At 44.4% G+C, this 15210-nt stretch overlaps 1 protein-coding gene across 1 annotated transcript in view; it reads right to left on the bottom strand.

Moving 5' to 3' along the window:
• The window catches only part of MAST4 (microtubule associated serine/threonine kinase family member 4), a 410096-nt gene extending 395305 nt beyond the window's left edge, over window positions 1–14791 (bottom strand). The window contains exon 1 of the mRNA XM_045020986.1: window positions 14348–14791. Within this exon, the coding sequence (XP_044876921.1) occupies window positions 14348–14647 (300 nt within the window). The 5' untranslated portion in view covers window positions 14648–14791. The remainder of the gene's footprint in view (window positions 1–14347) is intronic.
• Window positions 14792–15210: the final 419 nt, after the last annotated feature.

Below are 15210 nucleotides of genomic sequence, written 5' to 3'. Positions count from 1 at the left end.
AAGTAATGACAGACTCCTCAGGGTTAAGGCTCTGCCATGGTCCCATAACAACCCTACAGCATTTGTGGTGGGGTGGTTTACCTTGAGCTGTTCTTCCTGCTCGCTTGTTTTCCATACAGCCCACTATTAAACGAAACCAATATATTCATACAATGAACATCCCAATAGCAAGGTCAACCTACAGTATTCATAAGTTACTACAGAAGAGCTCCATATCCATCACAGCTCCAATGAAGTCGATGGAACTATGACAATTTACATCAGCTGAGGATATACTCTAAGTTTTCTCTAGTGTCATAAGAACATAACATAAGAACGGCCGTACCAGGTCAGACCAAAGGTCCATCTAGCCCAGTATCTGTCTACCGACAGTGGCCAATGCCATGTGCCCCAGAGGGAGTGAACCTAACAGGCAATGATCAATAAGTCATAAGCAGAAGAACGTCTGTGCTATGTAAGGGAGAACCAAAAACTGTAAGAGATTAAGACAGACCAATCGGGTGGAAACCACCACCACACACTAGTGTGACTTTTTAAATAAGCCTTGAGCTATGAGTTATCTGCCAAAAGATAACCTCCTTTGGTATTCCAATATCTCTGAACAAAATATGATTACACATTTCCTCCAAAAAATTTTAATACACAAAACTTTAAGGCCAGAAGGGACCATCATGACCATCTAGTCTGACCTTCCTGCACATTGCAGGCCACAGAGCCTCACCCACCCACTCCCATAATAGACCCATAACCTCATGTCTGGTATGAAAGAGGTCTGACATACACATTTTTGGTAAGGTAAAGTATGAAAAATAGAGACTTATTCTGGAAATATCTTCTCAATCATAATTATAGCATAGTTACATTCTAATAAAAGTTGCCTAAAGACAGGAAGATAACTAGCAATCTGAAGGGTTTGGGTTTTTTTTTTAAATACACTGGCTGATCTGTACACCCACCCACAGCACACTATCTCCCAAGGTACGAGTGCTATTAGACACAGTAATATCACTCTCAGAACAGGTGCAGCTATTACACAGTTCTAGCAAAGCATCAAGGAAAGGCTCCATGAAGAAAGAATTTGCCAATCAGTATATATTAAATAAATGCTGCCCTCAAGAAATAAAAATTAAGTCATAGTGTGTTTCTACTGAGACCCATGCATGGAGTTCTCCCTAAATCTGCTGAACGAACATGATGCACAGTAATGTTTCTGTGGGACAACGGAGAATGCATCATCCCTGCTGTGGATTGTATGAGTTAACCCCACTTTCAGCTACTTCCATCTATATTTAATCATTTCTGCAAACACTTTTGTGTGTTTCTTCCTCTCTGCAAAGTTACTTCTAAATTAAAACGTGAATTAATCAGGCACACTGTGTATGCCAACTTCTGAGTAGCGCCTTTCAAGATTTAATCCTTTCTATATTCAAAACCTTCATCCATATCTGCACTGCAAATAACTGTGCTAAGGAGTTCCTGGTTAAGACATGCTTACCATTTAAAATATGGATGGACCGTAACAGTTTTGTTACCAGGTCACAAAGTCAGGCTTAGGCCTCTTAAAGACATGGGTAGGCTTTATGGAAATAGCACACAAAGTGTAACCCGGTCAAGGGTTTATAGGATAGATGGGAGCCTTAGTTTTATTTGGGTCTCTGTTCGAGTAGGCTATCATTAGATTCTTTCAAAGTGCAGAGGGCAGGTTTTATATAAGAATTTTATGGGAGAATTTCTTTCAGCTAGATATTTAAACTCTTGATAGTTGGGATCAGTAGCTCAAACAAACTAAAAAACTTAAAAGTAAATGGCCTCATTTTAGATGGAGATTTTTTTCACCCATTTTCCCTCCTCGCAGTCCTGCAATTTTGGGGCATTAGTCTCCCCAGTCCACTCCTCCCCATCTTCTCATTGTCTCCCCACCACTCCCCCATGCACCCAGCTGTCAGCTTTTCTGACTGTATCACAAGTCACAGAACATTCAGTATATTTGCTAAAGCCCCAGCTTCTGAAGTCATGAAAATCTCCATTTATTAAAAAAAAAATTAAAAATAAAAGGTGTAGCCTTCATGGTGGCGAAGAAGAGTTGGAAAACATGACCCTTAAATGCTCAAAATCCAGACAACTAACCAAAAGAACCCAATTTTATTTTTAAATTCATTTTGAGGCCTGACTCATGATCTCTGAATAGATTCTAAAACCAGAAAAGACAAGTGTAATCATATAGGCCGACTTCCTGCATAATACATACCACAGAACTTCTCAGAATTAATTCTTGTTTGACCTAGAGCATATATCTTTTAAACAAAATACAATCTTGATTTAAAAATTGCCAATGATGGTGAATCCACCACAACTCTTGGTAAATTGTTTCAATGATTAATTAACCTGTTAAAAATGTATGCTTTATTTCTAGCCTGAACTTGTCTAGCTTCTACTTCCAGCCACTGGATCTTGTTACACGTTTGTCTGCTAGACTGAAGAACCCATTATGAAATATTTGTTCCCCATGTAGGTACTTACAAATAGTGATCAAGTCACCCCTTAATCCCGTATCTCACCAAACAAAAAGAAGCGATCTCAGAATATAAAAAATAAAAAGTGGCATTGCTTTTAAAACTGGACTGAATAAAGAAGTTTTTAGGTGTTGAGGCAACTATCACTAGGAAAAAGTGGAAAGATTTCTTTACAGATGGACAACCCCTAAAACAGATATAGCTGATATATTTTTTAAAATATACAATATGAATTTATACAGATTTCTTACTTTTTCAATGAACACTTTCAGATAAAAAAGGAACCAACAAAGGTATATGTATTAGTAAACTTTGTAAGAAGGCTTGAAGTTTCAGCAAACAAAATTATGTCTAGAACATATTAATCTCATGACTATGTTTTTAGAGGATAAGCCACAAAAAGCTATTGAGCATAGACTGTCAATATGAAGTAACAGAAAAAGAATGGAATGAGATAATATAGACAATAAATATTGGCTGAAATACTAACCAAGTAGTACATTTTCAGTACTTTTTAATTTACAGAACGCATGTTTCTCTATCTCTACTGTGACAAAGTTCCTCCTCTACCTTGGTGGGTTCTGCGCTTATTGGCGGATTTGCTCGCCTCAGAGATTCACCATGTGGGTCAGGAAACAGCACAGAGACCTTCCCCTCTGGTAGAAACCACAGTCCAGGTCAATTCCTCTTGTGTCTGATCAGGAGTTGGGAGGTTTGAGGGGAACCCAGGCCCGCCCTTTACTCCAGGTTCCAGACCAGGGCTCTATGGACTGTAGCTGTCTAGAGTGCCTCCTGGTACAGCTGCGTGACAGCTACAACTCCCTGGGTTACTTCCCGATGGCCTCCTCCCAACACCTTCTTTATCCTCACCACAGACCTCTCTCCTGGTGTCTGATAATGCTTGTACTCCTAAGTCCTCCAGCAATTTGCCTTCTCACTTTCAGCTCCTAGTGCCTCTTGCTCCCAGCTCCTCACATGCACGCTACAAACTAGTGCCCTGATTAGCCAGCCTGTCCTAATTGATTCTAGCAGTTTCTTCTTAATTGGCTCCAGGTGTCCTAATTAGCCTGCCTGCCTTAGTTGGTTCCAGCAAGTTCCTGCTTGTTTTGGAACTGCCCATTACCTTACCCAAGGAAAAGGGATCTACTTAATCTGGGACTAATATATCTGCCTTCAAACACTCTCCTGTAGCCATCTGGCCTGACCCTGTCACACTACATAATAAAATACATAATATTGCCCCAGATATCTTATGAAATGCAAGACAGCCTGGCTCTCTCTCATATATAGGAGATTGAACTGCTGGGTAGTAGAAAGGTCCGGAAAATAATCCTGAAAGATAAAAAATAATACTAGAGAGATTAAGTTCTGTTAAAGTTCTAAACAAGTGTATTAGTAGTTGGCCTGCTAAAAAAAACTCAAACCAAGAACAAGAAAACTACTCCTATTCTTGCTCTTCATAGCAAAAAAAGGCAATCTTTAATTTGTGGGCCCAGGAAACTATTCCTACTGTAGCTCACTGGAATAAACTATTAATAGGAGTATCTTATAATGGAAGGTCTAACAACTTTTGTGAAAACAGTTCCAGACAATTTTTTTTTAAAACCGTAAAATAGTATACTTTGCACGGGAAACCAATTTAGTAGAAATACTGAAACCATTGAGATACTTCGATATATAGACACAGTAATCCTACATTTATAGGATAGTCAGGAAGGATATACACAGAGGATAATAATTGAATTACATCCCCTTCAGCCCCCTTAGCTTTCCTTTTGTTCTATTCTCCTAAGACTCCCCGCCCCCCCCCCCCCGGCCATTTCATTCTGCAGAAAACATTCACCTTCCTTCCCCTTCCCCCCCAAAAAAGTTAATATGAATGGTTACATAAGCACACACACACACACACGTGGTAAGGTTGTGTTTAAATAATTTTGAATAAAATATAATGTTAACATAACAATATGGTCAACAGATAATATATGGTAAAATACAATATGTTGCTTATATTATTAATTCTGTATTAAGATATGTACCTATATATGTTAAAACAATATTACTGTCCTGTCTTATTATAAATGACCCAAAACATCAAATAAAGTCTCTTCTCCCTGACCTGCAACAAAGTCTCCTCCTTAACCCTCTCGTTGTTAAACTAAATAGATTGAGCTCCTCTGAGTCTATCACTATAAGGCATGTTTTCTACTCCTTTAATTATTCTCGTGGCTCTTCTCTGAACCCACTCCAGTTTATCAACATTCTTCTTCAATTGTGCACACCAGAACTAGGCAGAGTATCCCAGCAGCAGTTGCAAATACTGCACTTGAGGATATTTATTATTTGTGTTAGCATCGCACCTGGGAGCCCCCATCATGGACCGGATTCCCATTGTGCTAGGTGCTGAACCAAAACAGAACAAAACATTTGGTACACATCTCTCCCCACCTTCCTCACAGAGAGCCACTAGAGATTTTTTTGCTTTCACAGCAGTGTGGGCAAGTGGTCTTCCAACCTAGCCTCTGCCTGCAAAAAAGCTAAAGGCTGAGCAGGAGCAGAGGTGAAGCTCCCACTGTCAGAAAGCCAATTTCCCCATCTGCTCCATGCCAGTTATGCTTTTGCAGAATAGAGAAGGCAGGGCCGCCCAAGTTCTGCTGCAATTGAACTAGAGCCTCCCCACTAGACCCCCTCCTCACTGTTGGGTCTTTTATTCTAGAATTTATACAGTGCCCATCACCATGGTATCAGAGCATCTCTATTCTACAGAGCGCTGACCCCTAAGACCGTTGCTTAATATTTAGATCAGCGGTCAGCAACCTTTCGGAAGTGCTGTGCCGAATCTTCATTGATTCACTCTAATTTAAGGTTTTGCGTGCCAATAATACATTTTGATGTTTTTAGAAGGTCTCTTTTTGTAAGTCTATAACATATAACTAAACTATTGTGGGTTTGTCCAAGAGTCCTGCAACACTGAACTGTAGTTATCCAGAAAAACTATTTTTCCATGGCTCATTCTATGGTGGAGGTTCATATAGTTAGTAAGACTGCTGGATGCTGAAGCCCGATCTATAGATTATGTATTAATGATATTGATTACTGAAGAATTCCCAGTCATCACTCAGATGTTACAGGCTCTTGTCCCAAGATCAGGCCCAGTATTATTAAAATTACTGTTTAGTTGGATTACTTGCATTACTGCTGAAAAAAAATGCTAAAACTAGTTCTATGGACATCAATGGTAATCTCAGCACAATTTCCTCTTGCTCACCAAATAAAAAAACAAATTTATGGCCCTTTAATTGCTTCTTTATGATGTAGGCAGATTATCTCAAAATCTTGTTTTTAAGATTAGAAATATCAGGTCCTCTTAAGGTCCTTCAGCAAATAAGGAAAAGAGCTAAACAATTCTGGCACATGAAAGTGTAAACTGAGCTGCAGCTGAGGCTATGTTTATACTATGCAGCTTTTAGCAACACGGCTGTGCCGTGTAGCCGCTGTTTGTCAGTGGGAGCAAGTTCTCTGGTCGACAAAAAACTTCTACCCCCAACAAGTGGTGTTAGTTTTGTCGGCAGGAGCAAAGCCCTGTTCACACCAGCGTTTGTCAGCAAAACTTTTGTCTTTGGGGGGTGGGGAAGAAGAGAAGGAGAAGAGGGGGTTAACACCTCTGAATGACAAAAGTTGTGTCTTTCACTTGCCAGTGTAGACAAAGCCTTAAGTGTAAGAATCAGTCTCTTCAGCACTCACGCCACTAAGGGGAGAGAAGCTCAGGTTACGTCTTTGTGTGGCATCACCAAGAGTCCTCCAAAGTTCTTGACGAGACCCTCCAGCAAAGAAAGGGATGTACTAAAAACTTCTAATGTTAAGGACAAAATGGAAAAGGAGTGGTTTTCATGAATGTTGAGACAGTGCTATATACTTGAGAAGGTAATAACAAAGCAAAACGTTTTCATTTTTAAATAACCCCATTAAAAATATTCAAAAACCTAGTAGCAGAGCTGGCTGGGAAATGGCTTTCCCATCCTGCGAGAATTTTCACAATTTTGAAGTTTCCCATTTCACTTTAGGACAAAACTGAGATATTTCAAAGTTGTTGGTGTAAGAACAGAGAAAGACACCCCACCCCACAAAGCCAACTGTCCAGTGGTTATGGCACTCACACGAGATGAAGGAGTCATGGGAGAACCAAGTTCACATCCCTGATCTCCCTGATTCTATGAATATTTATACAGACTGAAACAGCTCCAAACAGAAGAGACTCACGCGCTGGAGTAGCCAATAGCCTCATGGTTAGGGCAAGATCCAGATTCACAAGTGTTCTGAACAAGGCTGAGCAGGCACTTGAACTTGGCTTGCCCGTGTCATCTGCATCTTGGATGAATGCCATATCCACTGGGCTATGACTATTATAGGGTGGCTCTCCCTGGTTTTGAATAGCAATTATACCCTGGAATCCACTGGGCTATGACTATTATAGGGTGGATCTCCCTGGTTTTGAATAGCAATTATACCCTGGACCAGAGACATCTTCCCAATGAAAGCTTCATTGAAAATGACCCTTTTCCAGGAAAAAAGTGTTCAGGTTGATGAATCGGCATTTTCTGACACAAAACTATCTTGTTGTTAAATTCTAGCTCTACCTAGCAGTGAGCATAGTATTTCATTGTGGCATCTCTATCTATGACTCTTAATTCACTTTCCAATAATTATGCAGTTCATCTTTGAGCAGAAGACATGTTCAGGACATGCTGAAATGGTGCATGCTCCATCAGTGCCAAAGACTAAAAACACATTACTAAAACAATGCAAGGACCTGTATAATTGGTGTCTCTTCCAGACACCGAACCTGTCCGTAATAGATGGAGTTTTTATTTTTAAGGAAGTTGGGGAAGAAATAAAGGAAAGGCAAAATACCACCACTCCACTTGGTTAGGGAAGAGTGATATGCCCTGGTGTCAATCATGTAACATCTCCACTGAAAATACTTCAGAGTAGATCATTCATATTTTTTAAAAAGACTTGTCACACTCCAGCACAGCAAAACATGTACATTATTCATATTTAAGGACACAGCCAACAATGCTGCATTAAGAGATGGCAATCTGGAATGACATAGGTATGTACCTACTAGAGTGTTATGCATTCCAGATGACAAATCTACAAAAAACAGTTTACAAACAACTCTATTTTCCGGGGGGGGGGGGGGGGGGGGGGGGGGGCCGCGGGTTGCGTTGCTCCACAATATCAATGGCTTCATGACAGAATCTTGGTTTTCCAGAAATCCATCTACTCTTGTTCACATTTCTCACATGAAGTCACAATAATTTTCAAAGCAACTGATTTTTATACTGGAACAGACGCAGAGGATGTTCAGACAATATTCTGTATAAATCTATTTCACTTCCCCCTCACTCCCTTCTTCCAGCACCTCAGCTTAACCCTTTGCTGAAGCACAGGCCAGAGCTGTCTTGCAGTGCTTTCTAAAAAGGTTACACAAAGTTCAACCTCAGGGTTGTTGAATGTAAAACCCGGATAAATGGATGTTCACAGTTCCCAGTCAAAGAGAGAGCACCATACAGTTCTTGTATAACAAAGATTTAATGCATACAAAACACATTGTAAATAGTATAAAATGTTGTAACTAGCATTTGTAATACTAAGAATAACTTTTAAACAAAATCTATTGGATAGAAGAATCAGTTGGTGTAGCTTATACAGACTTCCCCCTTTTGTTTCTCTTTTATGTACATATATTTTCAAATATAAGGTTTCAGCACAGCATTTTTATACATTAGCACACACATCAAAACACATTTCCCTCTGATCCTTTCTCAGAGATGATTTCTGAGACTTTAGAGGTAACTATATTACATAGTGTGTGTCACCTGGACTCTTTGGAGCTGAGAAATGACAGCCTCTTGGTCCTTTCAAACACTTCAGCACCCTGTCCGCAAACAAACAGTCTGGGGAGCTCCACAACTAGCGGCCACTCAGCCCTGGAATTATTAGTGGACTGATCCTCTCAATTGCAGGGAACCATATCTCCTCATAAGCCCAGCTAAGTCAGGCAAGAATTCGCAAAGTGCTACCCCATTCTCTCTAAAACAGAATCCCAGTTTAGAGCAGAGTGCTAATAAAACAAATTCCACAGGCAGTTCCATAAAACACATATGGCGGACCAAATATCATGCTAATGGAGGGTTTCCCTAGTAAATAAAGCTGAAATAGAACTCACCTGTATCCAAAGTGGTACAGGGACTGGGACCCAGCCCTCAAAGCAAACACAATGCTTGGTCCTCTGTCAATCTATACAGGCCTATTTTTAACTCTTCTATTTATAACCTTTCCCCAATCCCCTGGCTCAGCTCTCAGAGGATAACTAAGGTATGACCTGGCAAGAGGGTTGCTCACAATGAAAACTTCCTGTACAGCCACAGAACAACTAATGAACAGATGTACTAACTACCATACCCTGTTCTGGGTCTTTCTAGCTGAGTTGCCCTGCCCTCTGCACCTGTGCAAAAAGAGTATCCAACTAAGATCCAGGTCTCCTCCCCACAGCTTCTCTTCCCCTCCTGGAAAAACTAAGGCTATGTCTACACACAAACCATTACAGCAGTACAGCTGCAACGCTTCAGCGGAGACATTCATTACAGTGATGGGAGGGATTCTCCCATCGCTGTAGTTAATCCACCTCCCTGAGAAGTGGTAGTTAGGTCACCGGAAGAATTTTTCCATCAACTTAGTACTGTCAACAGCAGGGGTTAGGTCTGCTTCATTACACTGCTGAGGTGTGGATTTTTCACACCCCCTGAGCAACATAGCTAGGTCCACCTAACTTTTTAGTGTAGATATGGCCTAAGTCAAATGCTACAGTATAGAGCATGTGGGTTACAATATCATGAGCAGAGGAGTGGATCTTCAGGTGACCAGTAAGCAGATGATAGAGCTGTTTCTTAGTACAGTAGTTTTTCTCCTGTGTCCTTAATTATACAGAACAAGGGACTTAAGATACAGGAATCACGACAATTGGGCGGAAAAGCTGTTTCCAAAGAATATATTTTATTGAGTATAAGCAACTCTAAGAAGTCAGTTTATGTTTTCAGTAGAAACCCAGTCATTTGGGGTTTTAATAACCTTGAAAAATAGAACTCAAATCAGACTGATATCTGAATACCAAGTCTCATTTACAAAGAACAAATTTTTTACTTTACAAAGGTAATTTACCAATTTTCTCATGTAAAAATTCAATCTAGCACGGTAACAAGGGCTGGGTTTGTATATTTGGGAGAAGGTGGCTTTTTCAGAAGCTTTTTTAACCATTTTAGCCAAAGAAAGAATTATAATAAACAGTTATTCTTACTGTGAAGTAGTGCTCTCCTGCTGAAAGTCTGCTGTAGCACTCTGACAAGCAGGAGTGTTCCCAGTTATTCAGGTGATTCAGGAACTTGTAGTAGAATCAATAGTAATTAGCTTCAAATTCAATGATTATCTCACACTGTATGTAAGCTCAATCTCCAGCAGTTCAGTCAAAGTCTGAAAACTGATTCGCCTATAAACTACATGACTTCTTTCTTGTTGAAAGATAGACAAGTATTCAGAAACAAAATGACTACTCATTGTTGATGTTTGGTGCCATTTGTTTTAATAAGTTTAACAAAAACTATAAACAACAATGATCCTCTGCTCCCAGCCACTTTCTGGCAGAGAGAAGAGCCAGTTCACAGGAGATGAGAGGCATAGTGAAAAAGAAAATGGGGCAAGCCCTGCCTCTCTGGTATTCATTCCTTTCCCTTCAACCACACAGAAGCTCCAGGCTATGGAATCATTCTCCCTCTCTCTGGTCCAATGACTATTCAAGAGTTTTAAACAATGTGGAACAGCTTCAGCAGGACAGCCTGACACACACACACCCCAGGTTACTGGACAGCCTGGCGGTTTGGACACTCACCTGAGAAGGGAGAAACTCAAATTCAAGTCCCTGCTCCAATTGTTACTTAATTATTCATATGCCATGGAACAGTTTCAAGAGTAGAGATTGAGAGAACATTCTGTAGCCCAGTAGTTAGGGCATTCACCTGAGAAATGTTTAAACTCAAGTTCAAACCCTTGCTCCACATTGGGCAGACGGGGAATTCATCCCAAGAGAGCCTCCTAACCACAGAGCTAAAAGTTATAAGGAGGGCAGCACTACCTCCTCCTCTAACCATTTTAGCATTTCATTTCCTTTGCTTTTTATTTTAAAAAAAAAATACCCCAAAGCTAAATGAATGTTTCATTTAAACCTGAAATGTATTTTTAAGTCAACTTTTTTGCTGCAATTTTTTGGAATTTACAGTTCGAGGTCAACTGAACACGATTTTTTTTCCTGCACATAACTGCTAAGCTACCAAAAAAAAAATCAATTATTCACAGTTCTACTCACAACCAGCAGGGAATCTAAGACACTAGATACTACAGAATTTAAAAGTTTTTTATTTTTAAATTTAAAATTTCACGTTATGGTTATAAAGATAACTTTACAAAAGTGTGAACTGAGGCAGCACTGTCTTCTTGGGTCTGCTGACAGCTATCCTACCTCTCCTGCTGCTCACAGGTTTTCCTAGCAGTGGTATGCACTTAACAAAACTATCACTCTCAAGCACTTCCTTTCTCTGAAGCTGAGATTGAGGAGGAGGAGGGAGCAGGAGAGAAGAAATCTAACCTTCCCACCAAGGCACTATTTCTGCACCTCACTGGCATCCTTCTCTTCCTAATCAGAGGGAAGTCCAGTAAGCTTTTCAAACTCTGACTGTATTTAAAAGTAACAAAAATAAAACTAATGGGACAAGACCAATCAGCAGGACTTCCCCAACTATGCAAGCTGTAATGAACATCCAGCTTTTTGAAAAGCTTCAAGTGAGCATACAAGTTGGTTTCAGAACTCCCCTATCTTCTCCACGTGTGAATTCCTGCATAGAAAATGAAGTCTTAACATGCCGCTTTAAGTGTTTCTTCACTTTGAAATTCAACCATGAGCAATTCTGCTGACAACAGCAAAACTGGTGGGCTAGCAAATGCAAAAGGAGAGCAGAACCAAACAGCAAGTGACCTGGCATGAACAGTGGTACATGGCTGCTAGCAGCCAGGGAAGATAAAATCTTACACATGCAAAAAAGAAAACAGCCTGCGGATAAACTGGCTTTAATGCAGAGGGAGCAGGTGTTCGAACATGTTCTCTGTGGCTATTGCTCCACTTGTTTATTTTGATCTGCCCTAGAATTATTTAGGGAAGACTGCAGTTTCCAGAACGGCAGTTAGACACTCATCTTCCACTGAATTTCAATGGAAGTTTTGTGCCTAATTCTCTTAGGGCTTGCTAACATTGTGTTAACAGTGCTAACAGCATTAGCTGAAGGTTTTAACTGGAGTGCTGCCCTTAACCAATTCTCAACCACCAGGGCTTCCCAGAGGATTCAGAGGTCCCAGGGCGGAAGGACCCCCCCCCCCCGCGGGTCTTTGGGGCACTTCGGCGGCGGGTCCTGGGGCAGAAGGACCCCCCCACCGCCGAATTGCCGCCAAAGACCCAGAGCGGAAGCAGCTCCGGGAGCCAAGGCCCCGCAAGAGTTTTCCGGGGCCCCTGGAGCAAGTGAAGGACCCCGCTCCAAGGCCCCCGAAGAACTCTCGTAGGGGCAGGGAGCCTGGGGCAAATTGCCCCACTTGCCCCCCCCGCCGGCCCCCCCCAGGTGGCCCTGCCAACCACACAAAAATCTCTAGCTTGAGTTAAGTAGCACGTTAAACCTGAGCTCCTTAGCTCATTAGGGGTTATGGGTTGAAGCTCAAGTACTACTGATACTTCAGCTAGTAATGCAGTGAGTACCCAGCTACTCTGCAGCTCCAATGTTATTTCAGTGTGCCTGCTCTAACTTCAGTCAGAGGATACTGTGAAGGCCAAAAGTATAACAGGGTTCAAAAAAGAACTAGGTATGTTCATGGAGGATAGGTCCACCAATTGGTCAAGATGGCCAGAGTCCAGGGACTCGATGCTATGTTCTGGGGTATGTCTACACTGCAATTAGACACCCACAGCTGGCCTGTTCAGCTGGATCAGGATTGCAGGGCTCGGGCTAAGGGGCTGCTTAATTGCAGCATAGAGGTTCAGGACTCAGGCTGCAGCCCAAGCTCTGGGACTCTCCCACCTCACAGGGTCCTAGAGCCTGGACTCCAGCCCAAGCCTAAACATCTACGCTGCAATTCAACAGCCTCTCAACCCGAGTCAGCTGACATGGGCCAGCTGTGGGTGTCTAATTGCAGTGCAGACATATCTTACATGTCCTTAAACCTCCATCTGCCAGAAGCTGGAATTGGACAACAGGGGACGGATCACTTGATAATTGTTCTGTTCGTTCTCTCTCAGGCATTTGGCACCAGCCACATTGGTCATACTGGGTCAGATCATTCTTAAGCTCTTATGGGCTAGGCTACCTCGACAGGAGTGAGCCTGAGCATAGCTAACTCAAGCTAACTTAACAGCGAAGATACACCCAGGGGCAGCTCTAGCCATTCCGTCGCCCCAAGCACGGCGGCACGCCACAGGGGGCACTCTGCCGGTCGCCGGTCCCGCGGCTCCGGTGGACCTCCCGCAGACGTGCCTGCGGAGGGTTCGCTGGTCCCGCGGTTCCGGTGGACCTCCCGCAGGCGTGCCTGCGGATGCTCCACCGAACCCACAGGACCAGCGGACCCTCCGCAGGCACACCTGCGGGAGGTCCGCCTGAGCCGCCTGCCGCCCTCCCAGCGACCGGCAGAGCGCCCCCCGCGGCATGCCGCCCCAAGCACACGCTTGGCATGCTGGGGCCTGGAGCCGCCCCTGGATACACCCTTAGCCTCCCTGGCTCCCAGCCATAGCCACAGGAAGGTGTAGGATGAAGTCAGAGAGAAGGTAACCTGCATCAGGATGTTGTGGACAAATTCTTAACAAAAGAAGTTTGTGAGCCATCAGGCTAAGAGACAGCACAGATTGCCCAGTGACAGCATATAAAACCATACGATTCCAAACTAGGTATTAGGAAGTGCTATGGAACCAGAGCATTCCAATACATATAAACACTATACAATGCATACAGGTATAGTCCCAACCCTGAAAACAGTCCACATGCCTTTAAAATAATTAGAAAATAGGCTACGAATCTATTTTAAAAACCCATGTGTATACATATCTCATCCAACAGATCTGTCTTCACAAACCCACACCATAATCCACAAAGATATGGCATTAGCTCTTCCAGGCAGATTAGTGTCATTTAAGGGCTAACCCATAATTTCCATTTGACACTGCAGAGTTCATTTTATAGCAGCATTATGGTGAGATCGTATTGTTCCAGGGAGAAAAGAAAGGAGAGTGCTGGGGATCAGGAAGTTTTTTCCCCTTTTTAAAAAAATAAACATTTAGCAAAAGGAACAAACAAGAATCCTGCGTGGAACAAGTGAACCGGGGTAGGACCCCTGTGAACAACGTGCTTGGGGAAAGGTTTGCTAGTCTCAGCCCAAGCTCTCCTTTCAGAGGCAGGCACGAGCAGAGAAGCAAGTTCAACTCCCCGCATCCATCAAAGCACGCTGCAAACACACCCCCTCCTCCCCATCATATACAGGGTTTTTCCAGTTCGGTTCAATGGCTCTCAGCAGCCCAGCTACACAAATTGTTCCAGCATCTCTGCAGCCAACTGACCCGGGGCCGCCACGCTGCACCCGGGATCCTGCCGGGAAATCCCCGCAGGAGGGGAGCGCGCTTTTAACCTCAGGGCGACACCCCTGCCCGCCGCCCCCCGCACCTTGCCAGGCCCCTTCCCCGGGACGAACCGCACCTCCTCCTCCTGTTCCTCCAGCGACGCGTCGCTCTCCGGCCGAAGCTGCTGCTGCTGCCCCGCACCTGGACTCGCCGCCTCCTCGCTCTGCCGCCACCGCCCGGCTTCCTCCCGCTCCGCCCCGCGGGGAGCCACCGCCGCCTGCCGCCCCGCGTCCGAGCAGCCGCCGGGGCGGTCCCGGGCCAAGCCGGCGTCCCCCTCCTCCGAGAGAGTTGAGGAGCCCGAGGAGCTGGAGCAGGACGAGACGATCCGGCCGCCGCCCCGCAGCCGCTCCGGAGCGGCCGAAACTTTCTCCCCCATCGCCGCCAAGTGCCGCGAGCAAACAGGAGCCGCCGCGGTGGGGAACCGGCTCAGTCCCCCGCCGCCGGCGCCTACATGCTCCGCCGGGAAGCAGCCACCCGCCGCCCCAGGGGCACCGCGCGCCGTCCGGGGCAGCAGCGGCTACATGGCGCGCTGGCTGCGAGAGCCGGGGAGTCCCTGCCCCCCGCTGCTGGGGCGCCGCCGCGGCGCGTAGGACCACGGCTCCGAGCTGTCGGGGCCAGCGGCGGCTCCTCTCCCAGGCAGCCGGAGACGCGCCGAGCCTGCCGCAGCTCCCGCGAACCTGCCTCCGGGCCAGGGGAAGGGGGAGACGGGCAGCCCGCGGAGCCAATGGTAAGGACGGCGGTGGGTGGGCCCTGCAAGGATGATTCCTGGGCCAAGAGCCCAACGTGAGCGGCAGGTAATGGGGGGAGGGAGGCGAGGGGAAAGGAGGGAGCCAGGCAGGGAAGGAGGAGGAGGGGAAACAACCAGCTAAACAGGAGAAAAGAGGGGCGGGAGAGCCAGAAGATCTGTCTCCTTGCACCTCCGCTCAAGATGCAACGTAT

This window comes from Mauremys mutica, chromosome 6 (assembly GCF_020497125.1).
Source record: "Mauremys mutica isolate MM-2020 ecotype Southern chromosome 6, ASM2049712v1, whole genome shotgun sequence".
Taxonomy (NCBI): domain Eukaryota; kingdom Metazoa; phylum Chordata; order Testudines; family Geoemydidae; genus Mauremys; species Mauremys mutica.
Note: the sequence above shows the minus strand (reverse complement) of the source record. Positions and strands in the feature narration are given on the sequence as shown.